This window comes from Psittacula echo, assembly GCF_963264785.1.
Source record: "Psittacula echo genome assembly, chromosome: 3".
Classification (NCBI taxonomy): domain Eukaryota; kingdom Metazoa; phylum Chordata; class Aves; order Psittaciformes; family Psittacidae; genus Psittacula; species Psittacula echo.
The window spans coordinates 70,425,708-70,451,554 of record NC_137736.1 but is presented as its reverse complement, the minus strand read 5'-3'; the positions used below and the strand labels follow the sequence as shown (position 1 = coordinate 70,451,554).

The following is a 25,847-nucleotide window of genomic DNA, read 5'->3' as shown; positions in this document are numbered from 1 at the left end:
TGCCGCCATCAACCCAAGGTAACCGGGATACGGCGCTCCTGCGGGCACCGCAACATGTTTTATCCCGGATAATGAATGAGCAAAATTCAAATTAATAATAATGAAGAAAAAAAAGAAGTAAAATTGCACATTGGTTCTCCTTCTGACTCCGGAGAAATTCGCGGCTACAGCACTGCCGCGTCCTCTCAGCACTGCCTGAGGGGGGTGTGAGGGAAGCCACCCGCCACCGCCGCAGGCCGCAGCCCGACAATAGCCCTGAGGCAGGACCGAGAGCCCGAGGAGGCCGTCAGCAGTCCTGCCCGCAGGGAAGCAGGGCCCGCGGACGCTCCCGAAGCGCTCCCCACCATCACCGTGGTACTTGGCTACCTCAGCCCCACGCTCCATTCCCTGCCCGTCCCCGCCCCGCTTTCGCCCGCCCCTCCCCGTTGCCGCCCCTCGGGCCCAGCAGCCCGGCCCGGGGTTCCGGCGCGTGGAGCACGCCGCTTTTCCGATTGGCTGCCTTCCGCCGCGGGCTCCGCCAGCTCTGGCGCGAAAGCCCGCCCACAGCGCAGTCCTATTGGTCGATTTAGCCCTGGCGCTCTCGCGCCGCAGGCCGCGAGAGGGTGCACCTCTCCGCGGATTGGTGGGGTGCTACAGCGCATGCGCTGCCCATGGCCTCGCCCGTCCTTCTGGCCCCCCCCCACTGCTATCCCCCCCACCGCAGCTGCCGGCACCGGGTGCGCTCTGTTCTCGCACGGTACCCCCTCACCCCGTTATGGCGGCCGCTGCGGAGGAGCCGTTCCCCTTCCACGGTCTCCTGCCTAAGAAGGAGACTGGTGCCGCCGCCTTTCTTGCCCGCTTCCCTGACTTCGACGGGCGGGGGGTGCTGCTGGCGGTGCTGGACACTGGCGTGGACCCGGGGGCGCCGGGCATGCAGGTAGCGGGCGGTGGCGAGGAGCCACCCCGAGCGGCGGCCCTGAGTCACGGCGGCGGGAGGCCCTCAAGGGGCGGTGGAAGCACCCAAGCCCTGCCGGGCTGCGCTACCTGGGGGCCGGGGCCGAGTGTGGGGCCGGGGCCGAGTGTGGGGCCGGGGCGCTCCTCCGGGCGCGGCCGCAGCCTCCGAGCGGCCGTCTGTAGCGGGACAGGCCCTTGAAGGGGCAAGTCTGGGGACTTGCAGTTTGGGTGTTTGTTTGCTTGCTCACAGTTCCCGCTAAGCACACACTTTGCGTGAGCGTGGGCTCTTGCTACGGGAGGGCGGGGAATCCTGCCGAAGGGGCTCCGCGCGGGTCACTTCGGGTGTTTGTGCAAGGATCCTCCTTTTAAGCCCTTCACAGAGGTTTTAGGGTGCTTAAATCTCTTTCATTGTCTTCTTGCACGTAGAACTCGTTGTGAAAGAATAGTCTGCGGGTTTTGTTAAGCTTTAGCAAACTTCAACAGAAGGTAGCTTGAGGCTACAAACAGCCGCTTAGATCTTTTACATGAAAAGTGTATTTCTGGCAAAATTTGCATGCCTCTCTTTCTCAGTGTGTTTTTCATGCGTTGTATTGCAACAACAGTCTGTGTCAGATTTGGTTCTGCCAGCTTTTTTTGATCGTAGCTCAGATTGCAGAGTGATTGCCATAATTATCTCAATCCCAGTTTTGCAAATTTCTGTATATGTGATTTTAATTTTTGCACTCCTCAGCACTTCCTTATTTCTTTTAACTCTATCATGTAAATTTGTATGTGGCCTTTTGTTTCACTACTCCTTCCTGCTTCTTGTTGGCATATTTTCTCTGAGATGTTGCAAAGGAAGTCCTGGGAAGTGATTCAGAGAGAGTTGCAGGGAACTTGCTTGGGTATGGAATCCTTTATTTTTTTTAACTAACCAGGGCCTGTGTTAGTTTTTTGCTTTCTTTGGCACAGGCATAGATTTTACTCTTAAGTGACCTACTTCAGGGACCTAACCCTAGCAGATCTTTAGTTCAGTGTTCTGAAATGACTCTTTATGGATTTCAGCTAAGTGAAAGGATAAATGAAGACGACAGGTAGGATGAAAGAAGGACTGGGCAGCTGTAACTTCAGTTGATTTAAGCTGCAGTAAAAGCTGTTGATTTTGACAAAATGTTGAGGGTAAGTGGAATAGTAATTGGGAAGCTCAAGAAAGCTCACTAAAAAGCAAAAGTAATAAATACCATGGGCACACCAGAAATTAGTGAAAGACAATTAGGAAGATGTGGATATAAATGGGGTGTACCTAGTTCTGAAGTTTCACATATGAAAGTAAAAAAAAAAAAAAGCCTAAATCTCTAAAGATTATAAGTGAGGAGTGGTCAACTAGAAAAAAAAAGAAAGCATGTTTATGGACAGTAGAGGGAAGCTTTGTTCTGAAATAGGAAACCCAAGGCTCATGAGGGATGCTTATGAGCGCTCGTGATCTCAGTGTTGATGATACCAATTTTATTCAGCCTGTTTTATGTGGAGGATAATGTTTCAGGTGGTGAAGTAAAAGTCTGTGGAGAACTTTGTGTGTGTATGTAATTAATTTTGTTATCGGTGAGAGTGAGTTTACAAGGATGTTGGAGAAACATTTGAAGAAGCTCTATGGTCTTTCCATGCTGCTATAGAAAGAGTAGTTACTGGGCTTAACAAATGTTCTTGCATCTGGTTTATTTCTCTGTTGGTTGGCTGGCTTTGCCACACAGAACATTTATTATCTAACTTCTACTTACTTTTGTGTTCTTTCTGAATCTTTTGTAGCCAGTGCCCTCTGGGGGAACACTTTTCATCTCATCTTCCCTTGCTTTACACTCCACCTGTTGATGCCAGCTGTGAAGTTCAGTTTGTCTGCTTTTTTCATGCTATTTTTTTGCCTTCTTCGCCTCTTTGGTAGAATCTTATCTCCTGTTGTTATCTGTAGTGTCAAGGCACAGCAAATGGTAAAATTTTAGGTGGGCAGATAAGGTACAGTTAATGGACATATGTTGTGGTTGTGTACGTATAGTCTTTGTTCAGCCCCACCCTGCACTTTCCCTGTTGCTGTTGTCACTACTTATGTTTCACAATAGATAAGTCAGTTCATCTGCTTCTTGCAATTTTATTTTGTGAAGTGCCTGTTGGAGTTGTTATAATTATTATTATCTGAAACTAGCTCATACTTTTATAGAATGATGTTTTAGCAGTAGCAGCTTGAGTTGGCTTGACTTGTTTTTCAGCACTGAGGTAATTTTCAAATAATTTTCCTTTTTATTTGTGATGATGATCAGCTGTCCCATGAGCCAAGTGCTGAAGAACTTGTTCATGTCCTGTTGCTGCAATAGCTGTCAGTTGGAATCAGTAACATTGTATCTTCTGGCGGCAAAAACAAGCTCAAATGTATCTGGCTTTGCCTTTTAATTTGGGAATCTCACAGATAATGGTGCTTCTCCACTTCTGATCAGATGCCAGGATTATGCAGATAGATTTGGGGTTGGTTTTTTTTAGTGTTTTTACTGAGATTTATTAATTTATTTGCTTTACAGTGTCAGAGCTAACATGAGAGTATATTTTTCAAACTTCAATCTAAAAAGCATAAACAAGTCATAAACTTGTAGACTATTTCATGTATTTTTTCAAATGACTGTAGGCAAGCCATGATATTAAAGGTAGGATTGGGGGTTCTAAATACACTCTAAATATTTTTAATTGTGGTGGGGTTTTTTTTAACGCAAAAGGTACTAAAATATACCTTGTTTGTAATAAACTCATTATTTCCAGGTTTTTTCTGTTCACCTGAGGGAATCGATGAAGTTCACTTTTTTCTTTTCTTTGTTTTTCTTTTTAATTTCCTTCTTTTTTTTTTTTTTCTTTCTATTTTCCTCAGGATTACAAGGCTTGAGGGAAAAAAAAAAAAAAAAAACAAACGAAAAAACCCCAGTTGAACTGAGTTTCACTGTAGCATTACTGCCACTGGGCAGTATGTCAAACCGGTCCATGGCAGCAGAAGCAGCTAATTGGTTACTTGCACTAAGTGACGGTGAACCTGGGTGGTTCATTGTCATTAGGAATTGAGTCTTGGACCTTTGCTCCTGAAAACCAGACCTTTGAGTCTGACTGCAGGACTCCAATTTGTCAGTTCTAACTGTACAAACTCATGTGCACCTTTGGACCTGCTGTTCAGCTGGGAGGTGAAGTGCCGTGTGGTGTAGGAATTGTTCATTGTCTTGCTGGCTAGGAAACAACTTTAAAAACTACCCAAGCTTGCTGTGGCATAAATCTGTGTTCTGGCCACCTGTTGCAGTATAACTTGTCTCCTTCCAACAAGTCACCTTGGATTGCATTTTCATTCCTGTTTTCTTGTGCTTTGATCACTGAATAATTCACTTTCTTTAGAGGCATGTTGAAAAATGTCCAAATCTGATAATGTCACGGTTGTCTTTGCAGTTGCTTTATTATTGGAGCAGCTCCTGACTTTTCTGTAAGTAGACACTGGCATTTGGAGGCATTAATTACAAACACTAGAAAACCGTATGGTTTGAGTGCCTGTGCACCGTGTTTCCCAAGTAAATATTCACGACTGTGCAGCTTTTGTTCAGTGGATGTTTTACCAGGTTAACATGCTTTAGCAATTTTCACAACAACATGAATTTCTATAAACAGAGTAACAGTGCTGGTTTCTGTAATGGAAATTTTTCCTTAGCAAGTCTCTTCTAAAGCAGTATTTGTTGCCTTCTGGGAAATTAAATGAATGTCCTTCTTATGGTTGTTATGGGTTTGGGATTTTGGGGCTTGATCCTTTTTTTTCTGGCCTGTTGAAACCTGCTTTTTTATGAAGGAGTGGTTGCTTGTTATTTTTCTGTCTGTTTGTTGTTTTGTTGAGTTTTAGGATTTTTTTGTGGAGGTTATTTGTGGCTGAGTGGTTTTCTGTTTTGTTTGGGGTTTGTTGTGTGTCTTTTTGTGTTGTGGAGGGGTTTTTCTTTGTTTGTTGTGCTTTTGTTTGTTTGTTAAGGTTTTCTCCTTAATTTGGAAAATACTTATTTGTTGAAGTGTGATAAAAGCTTGAACCTTGTTGTCTTTTCGACAGCAATGGAGTGATTTTTATGAAACAGCTTGGTCATGTTGTTAACTTCAGCAGCTGAATTCACAATTCCAGAGCATGATTTAAGCAAAACTACATGCCGTGTATGTTATGTCTAGCCTCAAAATTATTGATAGAGAATAAAGGCAACAATACCAAATATTTAAATGGTAGAGAAGAGCAAATATTGCTGCTTTTCTGAGCAAGAAGCTTTTTTTACTTTCAGTGTAGTTATTGTATAGAAGGTGTTGAGAAGATTTTTTTTTTTTTTAATCTTTAATCTAGCAGTATAAAAAATAGATGCATATGACCAATTCATAGTGTCATAGAATGGTTTGAGTCAGAAGGGACCTTTAAAGGTCATATAGTCCTTATATTGTCCATATTGCCCCCCCCACAATGATCAGGGAAATCTTCAACTAGATCAGGTTCCTCAGAGCGCTGTCCAACCTGACCTTGAATTTTCCAGGGATGTGGCATCTACACTTCTCTGGGCAACCTCTTCCAGTGCCTCACCACCTTCACAGTGGAGAATTTCTTCCTCATAGTTAATGTAAATCTACCCTTTTTCGGTTTAAAGCCATTAGTCCATGTCCCATCCCTACATGCCCTGAAGGAAGTCCTTTTCCAGATTTCATGTAGGCCCCCTTATAGGCACTGGAAGCTACTCTAAGGTCTCCCCAGAGCCTTCTCCTCTCCAGGCTAAAGAAGCCCAACTCTCTCCACCTGTCTTCGTAGGAGAGGTGCTTCAGCCATCTGAATTCATATTGCTCTTCAAGAAAATACTGCTGCATATGGAGTATAGTTTATTTCCTGAAAGAATTCATACAATACCTACTAGATGAAGCATGTTATTACAAGAGGATAATATTGAATATTTTTGTAAATGTAAAATAAAATTAAAAAAAATCCTAATCATAGTCTTGGTAATTGTGTAGAAAGTTACTCTAGGTGAAAGGAACTTTAGGTTAGTGGTTTCTTTTTTGACGTTTAGTTGCCTGCAACTACAGTGAAGTCCATCAGGGCTAGTTTTCATTTAATTTGAAGAGGCTTTAAAGTTATGATCGTTAACTCTTCTTAGCTAGTCAGCTCCCTTTTTTCTCACCCTGGTAAAAATACTCCTTATACAGTATTAGGGTATATAGCAATAGTTCCTAACACTTCAGATTGATTAAAACGAGAAGAAGAATCCTTGACAAAGGAAAAATTAAGATGATGGTAACTTGTATTCCTTTTAGGTTTAAGCTCAGCTTTTAGACTCAAGCTTGAGAGTGCCTGTACTTAAGCACCTTTCATTTTGTTAGAGTTGTGTGTTCATTACTGTAAAATTTGGTCAGAATGGTGGGACGGAAGCAGCACAGCAATTTATTTGAGCATGTATAGTAGTTTTTGCAGATTTCAGCTTGGTTTTAAATTGGGGATCCTGTGCTTTATTGATACAATGTTTTTACTTGTTTCTCTTCTAAATCCTTTTTAGAAATTAGTTAGTGAATTTATATAAACTAGAAATATGGGCACATTGCTTTTAGTTAATTGAAAATTTAAGTAATTTCAAGTTGGTTTTATGTCTTTCCGTTTAATGTTGGGTGCTTAAGAGAGTTGGTTTGTATTTTTATTAACAATCATGAAAAATTTCCTGGATTTTGTGCTGAAGGGTAATCAACTATGTTTTCATTTTTCTGTATTCATATTTTCAGATTACAACTGATGGGAAACCCAAGATAATTGATATAATTGATACAACAGGCAGTGGTGATGTAACTACATGTACCATTGTGGAACCTAAAGATGGAGAAATTGTCGGTCTGTCTGGAAGAACTTTAAAGGTGAGTATTTGCTGCTGCAGAGACACTACTGGGCATCTTTTCCATTTTTGTTTAACTACAAATTTAGCACTTATTTTAGTTTCTGCAGAACTTAGTTTCTTTTAGCTAGATGTCATGGTTTAACGCCAGCTGGCAACTAAGCTGCACATAGTCGTGCACTCGCACTCCCCCTAGCAGGATGAGGGGAAAAGACTTGGAAGGGTAAGAGTGAGAAAACTGGCATGTTGGGGTAAAGACAGTTTAACAGGTTAAGCAAAATCTGCATGTGCAAGCAGAGCAAAGCAAGGAATTCATTCACTGCTTTCTGTTGGCAGGCAGATGTTCAACTTGTGGGTAGATAGCTCTAGGGACTGAAAAACCTGTGAGGACTTAGTTGTAGGCTCACTGCATTCTCACTATAAATAGAACAGAAACCCTGTAGGGTTTTGAAAAGGATATGATGAGGTCTAGCAGGGGTGTGAGCTTAGAACTGCTGATGGTACTGGCATATTTTGATTGATGTTATGTTGATGAGGTGATGCGAAGGCATCAGCTCTTTGGATCTTCCCATGTTATCAGCTTTCTTCTGAATTTTGCACAGAATGTGATTGTAAGGGTGAATCTGTTTTGCCTTTTTTTTTTTTTTTTTTTTTAACTAGGAATTGTGGATCTGATATACTGAGAGTCTAAGCTGCAGTGAGATATGAAAGTAGATTTTCAGATGTTTGTCAAGACTTCAAACCATAGCACCCCTTCATGTTATGGTGCTGCTTTTCATTTATAGCACTGTTATTTTCTGAGACCTCTACCCAGTAAAGTCACTGCTGGGGCTTTATGTTTTCAAAGTAGATCATCAGGGCAGTGGTTACTTAGTTGTTCAATGGCAGTGTCAAATGAATTAATAGTGATTCCTTTTGAACTGGATTGAAATTGCCATGTCATGTTGTTGAAACTTAGTGCGCTAGTTACTGTCATGGAGGCAGGGAATTAAATTGGTGATATTTGCAAGTCTCTGCTCTAAGCTCTCTTACAGTGTTGATTTTTCATATTATTCTTTTTTAATGCCATTGGTTAACAGATTTCTGAATATACTTTTCTGCAGATTCCAGCGACCTGGGTAAATCCTTCAGGCAAATATCACATTGGCATAAAAAATGGCTATGATATCTATCCTAAAGCTCTTAAGGAGAGGATTCAGGTAAGGAATTACATTTTGCGTCTAGTGTAGTGTATAGTCATATTTCACTGTTCTGACTCCTAAGTTTTTCTAGGAAACTATGGTATGTGATTTACTAACACATGTAGGCTGCTAGCCAGCACTTGAAAGCTATTCTCTCACTTATTGTTGCTTAGTTTTGACATGATCCATTTCTTCTGTGATTTTTTTAGAACAGCGCAGTCAGTGGTCCTCTTCACAGTGGCAAAACCATCTAGAAATTACTGATGGCAGTTTCTTTTGTCTGTGTGGCAGTTGATGTTCATTTATAGTATTGTATTGAACTTTTCTAGCTATTGTGTCTCAAAGCGGAATTTTTATTACTTTTGTAGTATACATACTTGGACATAGGTATTTGTCCATATATTGAAGACCCTGTTTTTATTCTACAGAAAGAACGCAAGGAAAAGCTGTGGGATCCCATTCACAGACTGGCTCTAGCAGAGGCCTGTAGAAAACAAGAAGAATTCGATGCAGCTCATAGCTCTCCCTCCCAGGTTTGGATAAGTGAATTTATAAACTTGTTTGCAACAATTTGTTACCAGTTGAGAGGATTAAAATCATTTTATTTATTTTATATTATCATTAACTCATTTGTTAGATGAGTGAAGGAAAGATACTTGTGGTTCTTTTGACAGATCACTTGCTAGTTTATCTTCTGATTAATTTAAAAAAGTCTATATATGAATGGTTGTTTCATTTGCTTAGCACTGTTAACTTTCTAAACTTGTCAAACACAAAAAGGGTGTTACTTCAGATACTTTGTAGCATTTTTTTAGTAAGTTTTATTTTTAATTTAATATGCTGGGGTTTTTTGAAGCTGTCATCCTTGGTGTGTTCAAAGTTGGAATCTTCTAAACATATCCTTTATTTTGTAAACTAGGTACTATTTCAGTGAAGTACCAGGAATACCTCAGGTCACTTCTGTAACATTTAATGATGCATAAATAAATAAATAGATAAGGGCTTTAAACTTTACAATTACAAAAATTGGAAATAGTTATGCAAAACGGGCCAAAAATGAACAGTGCACTGTTGGAAGACGATTAAACTTCTAGATGGTTGTGACTCCTAGGATAGTCTTGCATTTTTGGTGAAGTGATGTAACAAATGTATAACATCAGAAAGAAATGTAAGATTACCTATCTTGTAACAACTTTAGAAATAGTCTAACTGAATTCTTGTTGACTTATTAGGTGAATAAGCTGATAAAGGAAGAACTTCAAAATCAAGTGGAACTGTTGAATTCTTTTGAGAAAAAATACAGTGATCCTGGCCCAGTATATGACTGTCTGGTATGGAATGACGGTGAGACCTGGAGGTAAATGCCTAAACTTGTATAACTTACCATCTACACATAAAAATCCAGCTTGCATTGAAGGCTGTGTTAACTTTCAAATCTACCCTCTTTATAGAGTTCTTAAATATTATTTGCTTTAAAATAATCCTACTGTATCATTTGAGTTTCATGACAAAGTTCCAATCCCAAATAAAGATGGGGTAAAATGAAGTCTTATTAAAGACAGCATGATGCAAAGGGTAAGCTTGTGGGATTTTCCTCTGAGGCAGAGTAAAATTGCTTTGAGTATCCATTGGTGGGGGGGGGGGGGGGGGGGATAAAGCCACCAACAACCAAACCCCAAAACAGCAGCAACAATAAAAAACAACCCCCAAAACACAGAAGCCTTTACATAAACTTCAAGATGTAACATGGCACTTTTCTTGACTTATAATGTGCATCATGCAAAACAGTGGATAAGACTTCAAATGATTGTGTACCAGCACTGAACAGCTAGTATTAGTAAAATTTCTTCCTTGAAGAAATTGCTTGAATTTCCATATGCTTGCTTTTCTAAGAAAGATTTATTTGAATTTAGTAGCATTTGAAAGTGAGTTTATTTAGAGATCTTTGCAGATTCTGAATCTTAAGTGTGGACAACACAGTTTAAAAATATTGACTTAAAGAATTAAGATACTGTAAACACAGTACCAGACTTCTTAAAGTCTTTGTGGTGGTACTCTTTGCTGGGGGGGGGAGGGAAAGATAACTGAAAGCTTACTGCAGCTGGAAGATAACCATTTTGTTTGGTCAACAGAGCCTGCATAGATACAAGTGAGAGTGGTGACTTGACAAGCTGTACAGTGCTGAGAACCTACAAAGAGGCTCAGGAGTATGGGTCTTTTGGAACATCTGAAATGTTGAATTATTCTGTGAATATATATGATGATGGAAACCTTCTTTCCATTGTGACAAGTGGAGGTAAATGAAAATAATATTAAGAAAATTTTGCTGCTGAGCAGCATCAGTGTTTGAGTCTTGATTTTGATACTTGAGATGGCTCAAGGCAGCTATCTTAATACAGCATTCATTACTGTGGCAGTCAAGATCAATATTCAGATTTTCTGAACTATAGGTATAATGACAGCTCACTACCAAACTTGCTTGCATTTTTTACTGAAATAGTTAACTATATGTTCAAATGCCTACATAAATACAGTGTGTACAGTTTAAGTGCTCTGTAATGTGTTCTTGCATCTTAATGCCTAAAACAGAGAGAACCTTCTTTCAAAGTACCTTTTTTTGTTTTGCTTCTTAAATATAGGTGATGACTGATTTTTAGTTGCTGTGCTTTGTGCCTGTATAATTTAAGAATCTTAAATAAGACATACCCATGAACAAAAGGCATTTTGATCTTTATTTTGGTTTATCCAAACTTTTTTTATGATGGCAGGTGTCACTATAGCTGTAGCTCTAACCACTCTGAATATGTGTGTTTTTTATATAATGTTATGTTTTGGAAGCATCCTAAATGGTTACGGTGATGTGGATATATTTGATTTGAAAAATGCTCTTAATTTATCGTTAAACAATCTAGTTGGTAGAACTACAGAAGCAGTTGTGGTTTCTAAATTAATGATAACTTTTTGAGAGATCCCTTTTTATCTCAATCAACAAAAACTTTGTGCAGTTTTTGTGGTTTTGTTTCTTTTTGTTTGGGTTTTGGGGGTGTTTTTTGTTTGTTGGTTTTTGGCTTTGGTTTGGTTGGTTGATTTGTTTTTTTTCTTGTTTGGGTTTTTTTTTTTTTTGTTAGGGTGTTTGTTTTGTTTAGTTTTGTTTTTACTTAATCCCCACTATCTGAGTCATCTCAGGTATAATTGTCATAACTTAGAGTAGGAAGTGTTGAGCCTTTAAAGTAATTTCTGTTAGTAGAAGTAAGTTAATACTTACCTCCTTTCTCCCTTCAGAAAGCTGTTTTATTTTCCAGATTGTTGCTGTTCACTGGGTTGTTTTGTTTTTTTCCTTAGAATAACAGGATGTTTATTTAATAAGTGATTTAAACCCTGGGCTCAATTTACGGAATTGTAGAACCATTTAGGTTGGAAAAGACCTGTAAGATTGAGTCCAACTGTTAACATTACGGTGTCCCTAAGCACTATGTCTACACCGTATTTTAAATACCTCCAGGGATGGTGACTCAACTACTTCCCTGTGCAGCCTGTTCCAATGCCTGACAAATGTTTTAGGGAACAGTTTTTTCTTCCTAAAGCTGCCCTGGCTTAACTTGAAGGCAGTACCTCTTGTCCTATTTTTTGTTACTTGCAGGAAAAGACCAACCCCCACTTCACTACGGCCTCCTTTTGGGTAGTTGTAGAGGGTGATATGGTTCCCCTTGAGCCTTCCTTCTCCAGACTAAACAACCCCAGTTCCCTCAGCTCTTCCTCATAAGACTTGTTCCCCAGACCCTATACCAGCTTTGTTGCCCTTTTCTGACCCACTCCAGCACCTCAATGTTTTTCTTCCAGTGAAAGGCCCAGAACTGAACACAGGATTCGAGGTGCAGCCTCAGCAGGGGCATGATCTCTTCCCCAGTCCTGCTGGCCACACTATTTCTGATACAGACCAGGATGCTGTTGGACTTCTTGGCCACTTGGACTTGCTGCTGGCTCATGTTCAGCAGCTGTTGACTCCACTCAGGTCCATTTCCATTAGGCAGCTTTCCAGCCACTCTTCCCCAAGCCTGTAGCCTTGCATGGGAATATTGTGACCCAAGTGCAGGACCTGGCAGTTTGCCTTGTTGAACTTCATACAGCTGGCTTCAGCCCAGTGATCCAGGCTGTTCAAACACTCTGTAGAGCCTTTCTACCCTCAAGCAGATCAACACCCCTGCCCAAGTTTGTGTTATCTGCAAAATTATTGAGCATGCACTGGATGCCCTCATCCAGATCGTTGATAAAGGTATTAAACAGAACTGGCTCCAGTCTTGAGCCCTGGGGAACACCACTTGTGACCAGCTGGTAACTGGATTTATATACTTAAAGCTCAATAGAATCATAGAATAGTTAGGGTTGGAAAGGACCTTAAGACCATCTAGTTCCAACCCCCGTGACATGGGCAAGGACACCTCCCACTAAACCATGCCACCCAAGGCTCTGTCCAAACTGGCCTTGAACACCGCCAAGGATGGAGCATTCACAGCTTCGCTGGGAAACCCATTCCAGTGCCTCACCACCCTCACAGTAAAGAACTTCTTCCTTATATCCAATATAAACTTCCCCTGTTTAAATTTTAACCTATTACCCCTTGTCCTGTCACTACAGTCCCTGATGAAGAGTCCTTCTCCAGCTTCCTTATAGGCCACCTTCAGATACTGGAAGGCTGCTATAAGGTCTCCATGCAGCCTTCTCTTCTCCAAGCTCAACAGCCCCAACTTTCTCAGCCTCTCTCCATACGGGAGGTGCTCCAGTTCCCTGATCATCCTCGTGGCCCTCCTCTGGACTTGTTCCAACAGTTCCATGTCCTTTTTATGTTGAGGACACTAAAACCGTACACAATACTCCAAGTGAGGTCTCACGCAAGCACAGTAGAGGGGCATGATCACCTCCTTTGACCTGCTGGTCACGCTCCTCTTGATGCAGCCTAGGATATAGTTGGCTTTCTGGGCTGCGAGCGCACACGGCCGGCTCATGTTCATTTTCTCATCTACCAACACCCCCAAGTCCTTCTCTGCAGGGCTGCTCTGATTCTCTTCTCTGCCCAGCCTGTAGCTGTCACAATGAGTGAAGATTAATTAGTGTATTAAATTTGTGTAAATGAAGTTCACTGAAAATACAGTGATACAACTTTTTGCTTCCTCAGGAGCACATGGAACACATGTGGCTAGTATTGCAGCTGGATACTTTCCAGAAGAACCAGAACGAAATGGTGTAGCTCCTGGAGCTCAGATTCTTGCAATCAAGATTGGTGATACAAGACTAAGTACAATGGAAACTGGCACTGGTCTAATAAGAGCTGTGGGTATTTCACTGACTAAATGATTAATTTCAGCAGTGTGACTTAGTGTTCCACAATATTCTACAATTTTGTTCTCTACTTGCTCATAGGGAGTGCTTTTATAGTTCTAGAATATTTCCAGCAAAAAGAAGTAAGCAAGCAAATGCCAGCAACCCTCCCCCTCAAAGAACATCCAGAACAAACAAAAATTAGCCAACCAAAAAAACCTGTGAAGCATACCAGAATGTATTTTAAAACATATCTTAATACTTATGTTTTAATATAAAACAAGTCTTCTGTTGTACAGAGCATTTAGAGATTTTTGCAGACTAACAGAGTTGCAGTGTGTCTGGCTAGCTTGACATGTGGGTGAAGTTACTTGTATGCATATTTCTAGTTGCTTATTCTGTGTTGTAAGCATGTTTTTTTTATAGTTACATAGGTAACTATAGAATACTTAAATCTAGCATGGAGACTAGTATCTGCTAATGTGGCTGATTTGTTTTTTGGGGTTTTTTTTGATTGGTTTTTTGGTTTTTGGTTTTTCTTTTTACTCACTTTCTGAAAAGTGAGGAAAAATATAATTCCTTTTTAATGAAAAAAGGCCCAAGACCTTTTGCATATAATGAATTGATGGGAGATTAAAATCACACAAGAAAAGGAACTGAAAATAGAAAACTATGCTTGTGGCCCATAGTATATCTTGCTATAGCAACACAAAAATGTACTATAATGTTTTTACAACTTTTGCGAGTTTAACCAAACTGCACAGGAAGAGAGAATTTTATGTTATTGAGTACAGATATTTGAGACAAATACTAATGAAGTCTGCAGTTTTCTCTTAGGGTACTGTTAATTTATAGCTTGGAACATGACAAGAGTAAGGCTGTTCAGGGACTGGGTTTTTTATTCTGTTTATTCACTGGGGAAATAGCACTTAAATAACTGATTGAAGTAAATTATTTTCTAAAATCAAAAGAAATTTATCCTGTTTTCTTAGATCTGTAGCACATCAGTTTAAGCTGATTTTTTCTCTTTGCCATTCCTTTAAGTGACTTATTCTATGACTAGGATGTATTTTGGCTTTTATTTTTACTTTATCAGATGATAGAAGCAATAAAATACAAATGTGATCTTGTCAACTATAGCTATGGAGAGGCAACACATTGGCCAAATTCTGGGTGAGTACCACTGTGGTTAATGTAAAGTATTTTAATATGAATTACATACATTTGTTGAGCTTTTTGTAAATGAACTGTCAGTAAGATGACTTGTCCAGGCTCAGACAATTCATATACATTAAACTGCTGCAGTTTATATTTTTAACTGCCTATAGTATAAAAAATGTTTCAGAATAATGAAGAATTTTTGTAGTTGAAACACCACATAGTTGGGGGGGAGGGGGTTGAAGACCTAATTTTGCTACATAACTGTTATTTCTTTTTAAAACTAGAAAATATTTTTTTTTGTGGCCAGCTTCTGTATTGGAACTGCCTCTGCTAGGTGTGGGAAGCAGGCTGCATAATATTCCTTGTTCTATGACTGGTCACAGAGATTCTACAGGAAATGGGAGGTTTGCCTTGTGGGAAGAAAACAATATTTTTTATTAAATTACTTTTTTTTTTTTTTCTCATACGTCAGGAGAATTTGTGAAGTTATTAATGAAGCAGTGTGGAAACACAATGTAATCTATGTTTCAAGTGCAGGAAATAATGGCCCTTGCCTTTCTACAGTAGGATGTCCTGGTGGAACTACATCTAGTGTAATAGGTAAATCATTTTTCTTGAAGGGGGGAGGTGGGGGAAGTGTTGGCAGTATTCAGCTTCTGTCTTAACTGTAACCATCTGAGAACACCACTCAGACTGTGACCTGCTGGTAAATCTGACTTGTAAAAATATAAGCAAGTTGGGTTCTAATTAATGTTTTGGAAGGCCTTGTAACGCATTTTGAATTGTCAGAACCACAATTTAGGTCTTTTGTCTTCATCAGATACTCTAATTTCTATTTGTAGTGAAACAAAGTATTTAACTTGGATGCAAAATGATTTCATATGATGACCTAGACAAGTCCTTCTAAAGAAAGAATTCTTTCAGCTGTAGTGCCACTTTTGTGCAGTTCTGTTACTGCCATAAGAATTTGTTTTTCTGAATGTCTAAGTGTATGGTTTTGATATTTCAGTGAAAGATTGAGATATAAAACTTAGCAAGATGTCTAGCATTTAGGGATAACTTCCCTAGTCTTCATTTTTATATAAATCTGATGCTGCATTACTGAGTTACACAAGCTAATTGTTAAATCTCAGAATTCTCATGCAAGAAGACTAACATATAGATTTGAAAGTTGGAGAGTCAGTATTTCAGGACAGCTAGTAGAACGCTGATTACTTTCTGAAGTTAATCTGCAATTATTTCACTAATAGGGGTTGGAACTGGAACTTACAAGTTCTTGTCAGGTTTGCATTGGCTTTGCTCTTACAGCGCATCTACTCTGTCAGTTCAGTGTATTTGTATCACCCCAGGGACTGATTGATCATTCACTCTGCATGCTCTTTTTCTTCCATCTGGAGTGAACGAGATAGGCTGGGGATTTTTTGTCTTTTTGAGGGTAAAGCAAAATCTAGTTGACAGATTGGCTTAGTTTGCACAGGCAGCATGGATGCAGATCTTGCCAAATTTGTTTGTCAGCTTGGTATGGTAATTTTCTACTATCCTCATAGTGCTTGTGCCATAGAGAAAATGGAGTGTACACTGTAGGTATGTGGCACTGGTGCAATGACATTGTGTTTTAAAAATACAACTTTAGCAGCCTTTGACAGTCATTTACGTGCTCGGGGCACTTCGAACTGAGATACATAGGAAAGTAAGTGATGAGTATCTCATTGCTGTGTTTGAGCTGTGTGGATGTGGCCATCTGCTCCAGGTGGCGTAGCTATGAGCCATGTGAACATGAACCAATTCACACAGATTGCTTTGAGCTATGTTTGGTGTACTTTGTAAGAGTGTAAACACAGCCAAAGGCGTGTGGGAGAGAGTGGAGACATATAGAAGTAATGTGTTGTGAAAGAAATATAAAAGGTGAATATGTTCTATTCAGTTGAATAAAAATGAAACTTTTAAGTTTACATAATATTTCAATATTATAGAACATTTTTAGTCCATAGCATGCTGCTTTATGCTTGCTTTGTAAAAATATCTGGGTGTAATGATATGGAAAATGTATGTTTCCATTATTACATATCAAGCAAAAAATTCTTATAATGAATTTAAACCACAGAAATATTTTATTTTTTTCTGTTAATAAAAACTCATTGTACATGTAAAATACTTGAATGTTTTTTGCAGGTGTTGGTGCCTACGTTTCACCTGACATGATGGTTGCTGAATACTCTTTAAGAGAAAAACTGCCAGCAAATCAATATACTTGGTCATCCAGGGGGCCTAGGTATGTTGTACTGAAAGAACAAATTCATTGCTTTGGGGTTCAGATTATTTAATTCAAAATCCAAAAGGTGGTCATTAATACCAGCATAAGGGTATTTCTTTCCCATGGGGATAGCATAGGTAGTCTGCTGTTCTTGGAAGGCCTTTGTACGTTGGGCTCCAGAACTCCTGGAGAAGGGGGAAGACCACTGCGCTGCCTCAGCACAGGAGAAAGTGTGTCAGGAAAGTGTATTTGAGCGCAGACATACTCAGAGATCATAAAAGTTGTTTGGAAATCTGATCTGAAATTTTTTTTTCTTTTTTTTTTTAGAGGATTTTTTACATAGCATTTATTTCATTAAGTTAGTGTGGTGAAGTTAACTGTTTGCTTAGTGTTGGAGATTAAAAGAAATACTGTTATTGCAATGGCATTATTTCTGGCTTCAGTGACATTGCTGTGATGGCACAACTTAAGGATTTTGCTTGAGTCCAGTAGGGTTGTGAGCAGGCAGAAAAAAATGCTCTTATGCTTCACATTAGAGAACATTTTCTCAAAGACCTGTGAAAGAAAATTATGGGGCAATGAAAAACTTCAGCTTTTATTTCATGTCTCAGAAGCATTTGGTAGTAACATGGTAGCCAAAAAAGGCAAAAAAAAGAATTGTTCTTGCATGTGGCAAAATTACAATGTAGTATATTTGTAGTCAGCCTACAGTAGTAGTGGGTGAAAGAAAAAATAAAAAAGCATAACTTAAGGCTGGTCTTTGGTTTATTTGCTGGTTACATAGCAATCTTCAAAGTTAGCTGTCATGGTGTTTGTATATTTACAGGCAAGTATATTGTTTCAAGAACCTTATTATGTAGAATTGTCATGTTTCATGTAGGGCAAAGAGAAATGTGGTCTCTGCCTTCAGCTGAAAAAGGGAGAAAGATTTGTAATTAATATCAGTATACATACATACACAAAAAACTACATTTTGTGTGCTTTGTCACTTTGCATTGTGGAATAGTCAGACTGAGCATATGTCTGGCTAAAGAAGGATTCCCCTTGTGTAGGGTATAACACAGAGTTCCTAAACCTTTTCTAGAGCAGGCGTGGGCTAAGGGAGGAGTCTGTCTGAGTAAGCAGGAAAGGCTTTCAGGCAGATGCACTGTGCACTGCTTGACCAGAAGTGTCGTGATACAGAGCCTGCCATTTATATAGGGCTGTAATAAAATATGTCCAAAGGTCACATTACAGTATCATCCTGAGGGTACTCTGATTTGAGGCAGATTTTAGATGGATGAAAGTGTTAGTGTGGGACATAGATACCTTGCCTCTCCAAAGAACTTAATAGCTCAGGCACAGTGCTGTTCTTATTCAAGAAGAAAATTGAGTATATCTGGCTCAGACCGTTGAAAGCTGCTTTTAACTGTGTCATAGGTACTCACTCTGTTCTTAAATATGTTTGGGCAAGAAAGAAAGGTGTCTTAGGCCCAGCTGATCCTGATCCACCTGACATTCTGTTTTATTTTTGTCTTCTTCCCTTGCTCTCTTTGTCCCAGGCTCTGTATTCAGAATTTGATCTGGTAGTAAAGTGGCAACATGTGAAATTAGAGATCTGCATTATTTTATCTTTTCTAGTCATCTTCTCCCTTTTACTATTTTTCTGTAAAGGCAGTAACTGTTAAATAGGCTATATTAAATACTGATTTATTTATTGAAGTGTTTGTTAGGTTTGTTTGTGTGCATTTTCCAATTCAAATCCCAGAAGTTACTCTGCTGACTAAACTGAAGTGTGGTGAGAAGAGTATTGAAGGAGTGTAAATTTAGAAAACTTTCACTATAAAACAGGCATAGCTGATGATTAATGTGATATTTTCAGATTGCTACTTAGTGGCATACTTTTTCTTGGGTTTAATGGGTTAATGGATTTAGTGAAGTAATATGCTTGTGAACATTCCTTAAAGCTAAAATATTAAGTGCACTGAAAACTTTTAGATAAAGTGTGCAGAAAAGAAGTTTGTTTTTCAACCCTTTTGTTTTACCACTAGCACTGATGGAGCCCTGGGAGTAAGCATCAGTGCCCCAGGAGGTGCTATTGCTTCTGTTCCGAACTGGACTTTGCGAGGAACACAACTCATGAATGGTACATCCATGTCTTCCCCCAATGCATGTGGAGGCATTGCATTAGTATTGTCAGGTAATATGTTACAATGTTAAATGTAGATGCATAGTCTAAAAGAGATTAGATTTTTCTTTTCTCTTATTAAAAACAAAAAAAACCAAAAACCCCCAAACCCTGTAACTTTCTAATTTTTTTGTTGTATCCAATAATACTCTTATTTTTAATTTCAGGACTCAAAGCTAATGATATTCATTACACTGTTCATTCTGTCAGAAGAGCTTTAGAAAATACTGCAGTGAAAGCTGAAAACATAGAAGTATTTGCACAAGGACATGGTATTATTCAGGTACTTTAATAGCAAAAACACCAACATAATATAAATAACTGCCAGTGGAAACCTGACTCTCAAAAAAAAAAAAAGTAAAAGCAGCTTTCTAGATGAGCACACTCAGTTTGCTTCCATGTCAGTTGATTTTCAAATCTGATGGAGGGAGAAGAAGGGAATGTAGTGGGAGGGGAGGAGGAATGAGATTGTTCTTTCAGTTTCAGCATGAAGTTGCTGTAGAATAAATGTGTTAACTAGACACATTCTTAGACTGATCAAAAAGGTACGTGGGCATAAAAGTGGGATGTGGGTTTTTATCGCCTACATGTGGATTTGGATGCCTAAATTCTGTCCTGATGTCTAAAAATGTTCTTATGCTATTGTCAGAGAGAGCTGATCATATTCTGTGCAGATAAAAGCTGCAACTGTAAGTTCTGGGCAGTGAAAATGAAGATACCCACGCTGGTTCACAAAGCAGTACAACTGCAGTTGTTTGATGACTTTGCTCCAGAACTCCACTGAAAACTCTGGGTGTTCGCTGTATCTTGTGAACAAGGAGCTTGGAAATTCGTGATGTGATACTTTGTATGATGATAGTCATTTCCTATCTCCTTCATAGTGAAAGACAGTCTACCTGTGCATCAGCCTAGGTTCTTAAAGAGCTATTGGTCAAATAGAGGTACTGAGTTTTTTCTCTCATGCTTAAAGATGGTAGATATTAAATGCTTAGCTCTAAACTCACATTCTGGAGATGGTACAACCTAGTAGGTAACAGCTGCTAAACACATCTGTAACACTGAGTTTGATACAGAAAGCCACAGAAAAATTAAATGCACCAGTCATATCTTACAATTTAGTAGTCTGTGATTAAAGCATGTGTTGAAACTGATCTGGGAAACTGAGGCTGTATACTTGTCTCAAAGGAGAGTGCCCTTATCTCCACTGGCGAGGGTAGCTCACCATGAAGTAGAAGAGAATGTAAGCTTTTGGACTCAGTAGAATAGAAAGTGAGATAGAAAGGTGTCTTTTTTTAAACAAAAAGGTGGGCTTGTCATCTCAGTTTATCTGACAGCTCATTTACTGAAATCCAGAGTTGGATTTCATGACATGATTATCATATATCAATATATAAAGATTACATGGGCATCCTATATTGCTTCTCTCTTTTGAACTGCTCAACTTCTTGTATTGTATAGAAGGTTTAAATGCGTAAGTGTTGTTCCACATAGGAGAAAGGCACCTAAATTAGTATAGTAGGTCTGGGCCTTTGAAGTCATCTCTGAAAACTGTTATGCATCTTTTGATGGATTTATAGCAAAGGGGATTTGTTTTGTGTTGTGTTGTTTTGTTTTTTAAATGTTTCTGGCTTTGAGCTCTGTATGGCTGTTGCAAACTGAAAATGTTGCCTCATTTTCTATACTAAGTATCATGTAAAGCACAATCAGTGTCACTCAAGTAGCATGTCAATTACTTTACTGTTTGTTGTTTCCGTTGCTGAAAATGTCATAAATTATGATTAAGTTGAAGTTTGTTGATTTAGAATGTGTTCTTTCTAACAGGTTGATAAAGCCTATGACTACCTCATTCAGAATTCATCATTCACAAGTAACATAGGCTTTACAGTTACTGTCGGCAGCAACCGTGGAATCTACCTCAGAGATCCTGCCCAGATAGCTGCACCTTCTGATCACGGTGTTGGCATAGAACCTGTCTTTCCTGAAAATACGGGTAGGAAAGAACTTTTGCTTGTGGGGTGGGTGGTGCTTTACTTTATTAAATACAAATTGGAACTCAGAAAATGACCTATGTGTAGCATGATGTTTAAACAAAAAGCTGTGATAATGAGGCAGTCTGTACTGTAAAAGCAGTAAGTGCAGCTCTAAATTTCGTAGTACATGATGGCGTGCAGCTAAACAAGCTTCCATTCTAACCTCAGACTTATAGCTGTAGCACCTCCGTGTTTTGCTGCTTCATGCTTCTTTTTGCTGGAAAGAGGGATCTCTCTTTGTTCTGAAGAACTTACTAACAGGGTAAAACTAAATTGTGCAAATGTAAGGTTTGACATGGTTTATCCGTAAACCATTTTGCCCTGCTTTATTAAATGCAAATTAAAGCTCACTGAGAGACTGAATTACATTGTATTCAGAAATTGATGCATGTGAGATCTTGTTACTGAGATTAATTCCTTTCTTAAAACCAGTGATGCCAACAAGATTGGCATGTGACAAAGGGGTGAGTTTATTTGGAGGAAGAAAGGGTATGAATCAGGACAGGTTACTGACTCAGAGGAACTTAGGTTACATTGCAATCGGTGTTCTTAATTTTACTCTATGACATGGAGAAATAAAGTAATTGTTCAGTATGTCCTTCTGCTGGAAGCAAACAATTGGAAAGCATAGACATTTGTAACGGATGACTGGCTTGTAGCTTGATGTTTCCCTAGTACCTATCCAATTGCTACTTCTGTCTGGTGTTTTCAACAAGACTGTTAGAGAAACTGTAGTAAGAGTTTAAGGGAGGCTGATCTGCTCAGTCTGTCAACGTTCTCTGAGCTTTTATTGCTTCTCATTTACCAGTGAGGGAATTAGATCTGATAATAGAGTGCTCTTTAACAAAGATGTAATGAAATGTCTTAAAATTAATCTAAGGTTAATTAGGACTAGAAAATGTGGGGGGAAAAAATCATTAACCTTAAAGTGTCGTTAACCTTTAAAGCAGGAGAAAGCTGTTTTTTAATCACTGAAACATTACAGCTAGGGTTGGATGTCTTTCTGGAAGCTGTGCTTTAACCCATAGCTTTTCTGACATGAAAGCTCATTTGCAAAATCAGCTAAATTGACATTTTGCAGAGTCCGACTAGATTATCGTAGTAATTTTAAACAGACTTTACTTCTTGCTTAGGTTGCTCTACAATGTAATTTGCTAATTAGCATAACCTTTTGAGTCAGTTCAGTTGTTTTTCATTGTATATCTCTGCATTAGATGAGACTTTTGGTCTACACATGAGTTTATACCTGCTTCCAGACTATGTTGGGGGTAACCGAAGCATTGCTTACTAGCCTACCTTTGATTTTTGTCAGGTTTTATTGTTTCGGGGTGGGGGGAGGTACGCAGTGGGATTTCAAAGTTGGTACATCCTTTGTTTTACTGTACACTGCTGTTATTCTATTTTTTTCTCAAGAGAAATAATAGAGAACAATTTAATGGCAAATACTATGTTATAGTAGAAAACGAGCGTGCATTTGTATTACTAAACTGTCTTTTAAATTTTGTGTCTCGGCAGAAAACACTGAAAGAATATCTCTTCAGCTTCATTTAGCTTTAACTTCAAATGCATCATGGGTCCAGTGTCCTAGTCATTTAGAGCTTATGAACCAGTGTCGACACATAAATATTCGTGTGGATCCACGTGGCCTGAGAGAAGGACTGCATTATACAGAGGTATTGAAGTATTGGTGTTCTAAGCAAGATTATGTGCCCTTTCCTTTTCATGTGGTCTCTATCAACTTTTCGTAGAAGTAATTTTTAAGGAAATAAAAGCTGTGTGCTATACAGACCAGAAAATAATGCCACACTCTATTCCACTATACAGGTTCAAGCCAGGGCTCAGCAATAGTTATGCTATAGAGTGTTGTGTGTAGTAGCACGTGCCAATGAGACTCTGAGAATCTGTTTTTTAAGAATAAAAGCATATAGAAAATATAAACCAAATAAATATTCATTTAAGATCTTTTTCCTCTGGCTGTATTTTCACCTTTGACCATCTGGCTCAGTCCTATATTATTATTGAAGATAGATATCAGTGGGTTTATGTGTTTGAGATCTTAAATACTTTTCTCTTTCTGTGATGGCTTAAGGACTGGACTAGCTTTTGTGGTGTTGCCATGCAGTCTTATATGGACCCAAGATTTTGTTTTACCTAAAGGAGTTGCTTGGATACGGTGATGCGGCATATTTTCTTGTTTCCTTATCTCTACCCCATCCCATTTTGGAAAGTGAAGGACAGAAATGTGTGGTAATGGTTGCATACAGCAAAAGCATTTCACTGACTTGAAGCATCTACATTCAAATTTAGAGAAATTTAATACAAAAGCCATTAAGTTTCTCATTTTTGCTCCCAAACATCCCATGTCACTCCTGCAAAAGAAACCCATCAACAAAAACTATTTTTCAACCCCTTCCATCCTCATCCCAAACCTTATATTAACATTGAAATGTTTCCATTGCTTTGTAGTTTTTCATAATGAAGTTATCATCAGCTTGCTTTTTAAAAGTGACTTCTTTAAGATGCTTAAAGTTGCAAGTCTCTTAGGGTATCACTGAGAACATTTTAGTCAAATGACAATGGAACGGATTTTCAGAGATAGTATTTAAAGCTTGGCCATGAAAGGCATGGTAAATCAAAGTGTATTTTCTCAAGCATAATCCTGGAAGACAAGCATTAAAATATTTTTAATGCAGCAACAAAATAGCTGAAATAAAATAAGGGTGTTTGGGACAAACTCCAATTTGGAACTAGATTGAACTTTCGATATAGGGGCTATCAAATGTAGATTGAAAGCTTGAAACTTCTGGGGAAAGACTGAAGTGAGTGTAAGTATGAAAACCAGTTTATTTTTTTTTCTTGGTAAGTGATGCTGTTTTACTGTTTCTAGGGTGGCAGTGGTCAATGAGGATCTTTCTCAGTGATAACAACAAAGATTCGAAATACTCTGCAACTAGTTCTGAGTTTAATGTTATCTTCTATAATTTCATTTCAACCAAGGATTTTAAGTCATTGTATTTTATTTTGTTAGGTGTGTGGATATGATACAGCAATGCCTAGTGCAGGCCCTCTCTTCAGAGTTCCAATAACTGTTGTTATACCAACAAGGTAAGTAAACCCAGGCTTTATCTGCATTTTTAAAGTTTTGTTTAGTTTTCTGTGCCCACTTGACTTGTCGTTTATTTTGCCACCTTCTTTCTCTAGGAGTTCTTGAACTTAGTACTAACATTGATAAGGTAGCAGAGTTTTAAAAAGATTCTCTGGGCAGACTTACGCAGCAGTGGGTTTTTTGCAGTTGTGGTTCCTGGCAGCCAGGAGGCAGGGCTTAGCCACAGTAGCAGCAGCTTCCTGGTTCATCAGAATGTGTATGACTTCTGGCCCATTGACCAAAGCATCAAGATACTCGTATGTACAGGTCAACTGGAATTTGGTGTTCTGGGCTTTTTTGTTTGGTTGGTTGTTGCTGTTGGCTTAATTTTCTTTGTTTTTTCATTTCTGACTGGTGGACTAGAGTACATAAAGGCAGGGGCATTATTTGGCTTGTGAACATTGGGATAAACTTCCATAATGACTTTAATGCAGCGAATTTAAAGAGTTAGTATGATGCCTATCATTGGTTTGAACATATGAATTCAGTGATGTCAATAAGGAGAATATTTTATTAAATCTCTTCAATGGACAATTGAGAGATTGAGGAAAAAATCCTCAAATTTTTCTATAATTCACTCATAGAAATACAGCTTATTATATACCTTATCTCACTTAAGTGGAAAGTCACTCAGCTGGGAAAAGCAGATCCACTGAAAACTAAGATCCTTTGATACTTAATGTTTAAGCACAGAAACTTAAAGGGAGGAAGGGGGGGTGTCCACATAATGTGATGGAGCTGATGTTTTAAATCCTTTAGACACATTGTGCTGTCAGATTCTGTACCAGTACAGACTAAAATAATTGGTGCTGAGGGCCAAATCTCCTCATTGTACACATTTTTTTAGAGTATTTTTGCATTTAAAAATGCTTTTTAAAAAAACTTATTGTTTGGTTACTGTTTGTTTTCTTTTTGACATACAGAGTAGATGAATCATCAAGCTATGACCTGACATATACAGATGTTCATTTTAAACCTGGTCAGATCCAAAGGCACTTCATTGATGTTCCGCAGGGAGCTACGTGGGCTGGTAAGAAAAATAACCACATTAATTAAATAAAAAAAAAGCGTCTGTCAGACTTGACAGAGTTGTCTGGAAATCATTTTGAGTTCTGCCTGAATAAGAACTGAAGGATTTGATCCGTGAATATGTAAAATATTTATTCGCTTTTAAGCTCTTAGAGGAGTGATTTTGAGTTATTTCATGGTTTTTGTATAGTAGAGTCCTGATTCTCAGTCTTGTAGAAAACAGCAAATACAATCTGAAATGATGGAGGAATACCCTATGTTTATGGAGAAGTATCATTGTCTGAGATTTGCCTAGTTCTTAAGGTGTATGGTTGTAGTGTTGAAAGATTTCTTAAATGTGGTTTTCATAATGGGCAAGTAGCTCATAATTCAGCAAGAAGGGAAAAAGGGTTTATTGTATTGTCTTCCTGTGTGAGATTACTAAATAATAATCTTTTCAAGAATCTTTCATTTAGCTTGAGGTTAATGATAAGACTCTTAATTTGGAACTCAGCAGCAGTCTGTCCTGTACAGATTATATTTCTGTACTGTCTGATTAATTTTCACTGGTTAGTTCAGTCATGGTTCACTTAAACTGTTCTCTGAATTTAGCTAGTTTTCCTTAATCTGAAAGAGTCTTTGCAAATAACTGATATATAAGAATTATTCACATATGGAGCCACTGTGGATACTGTATAACTAGTGTTTTTCTGGTGAATCTCTCCTTTCCTTCTAAGATTCTTGCTCTTTAGACTCAGGTTTTTTTT

The 25,847-nt window shown here is 38.7% G+C and overlaps 1 protein-coding gene across 2 annotated transcripts in view; it reads left to right on the top strand.

Moving 5' to 3' along the window:
• Positions 1–754: 754 nt before the first annotated feature.
• TPP2 (tripeptidyl peptidase 2) overlaps positions 755–25,847 on the top strand; it is a gene marked incomplete at its 5' end in the record, with an annotated part of 53,249 nt that continues 28,156 nt past the window's right edge. For both annotated transcript variants that reach the window (XM_080612358.1, XM_080612357.1), the window contains 16 exons: positions 755–916; positions 6,712–6,840; positions 7,922–8,017; positions 8,428–8,532; positions 9,232–9,356; positions 10,132–10,295; positions 13,173–13,327; positions 14,412–14,488; positions 14,949–15,076; positions 16,649–16,748; positions 18,761–18,909; positions 19,065–19,180; positions 20,719–20,887; positions 22,443–22,600; positions 23,956–24,032; positions 24,996–25,102. In XM_080612358.1, coding sequence (XP_080468484.1) covers positions 755–916; positions 6,712–6,840; positions 7,922–8,017; positions 8,428–8,532; positions 9,232–9,356; positions 10,132–10,295; positions 13,173–13,327; positions 14,412–14,488; positions 14,949–15,076; positions 16,649–16,748; positions 18,761–18,909; positions 19,065–19,180; positions 20,719–20,887; positions 22,443–22,600; positions 23,956–24,032; positions 24,996–25,102 — 2,017 coding nt within the window. The remainder of the gene's footprint in view (positions 917–6,711; positions 6,841–7,921; positions 8,018–8,427; positions 8,533–9,231; positions 9,357–10,131; positions 10,296–13,172; positions 13,328–14,411; positions 14,489–14,948; positions 15,077–16,648; positions 16,749–18,760; positions 18,910–19,064; positions 19,181–20,718; positions 20,888–22,442; positions 22,601–23,955; positions 24,033–24,995; positions 25,103–25,847) is intronic.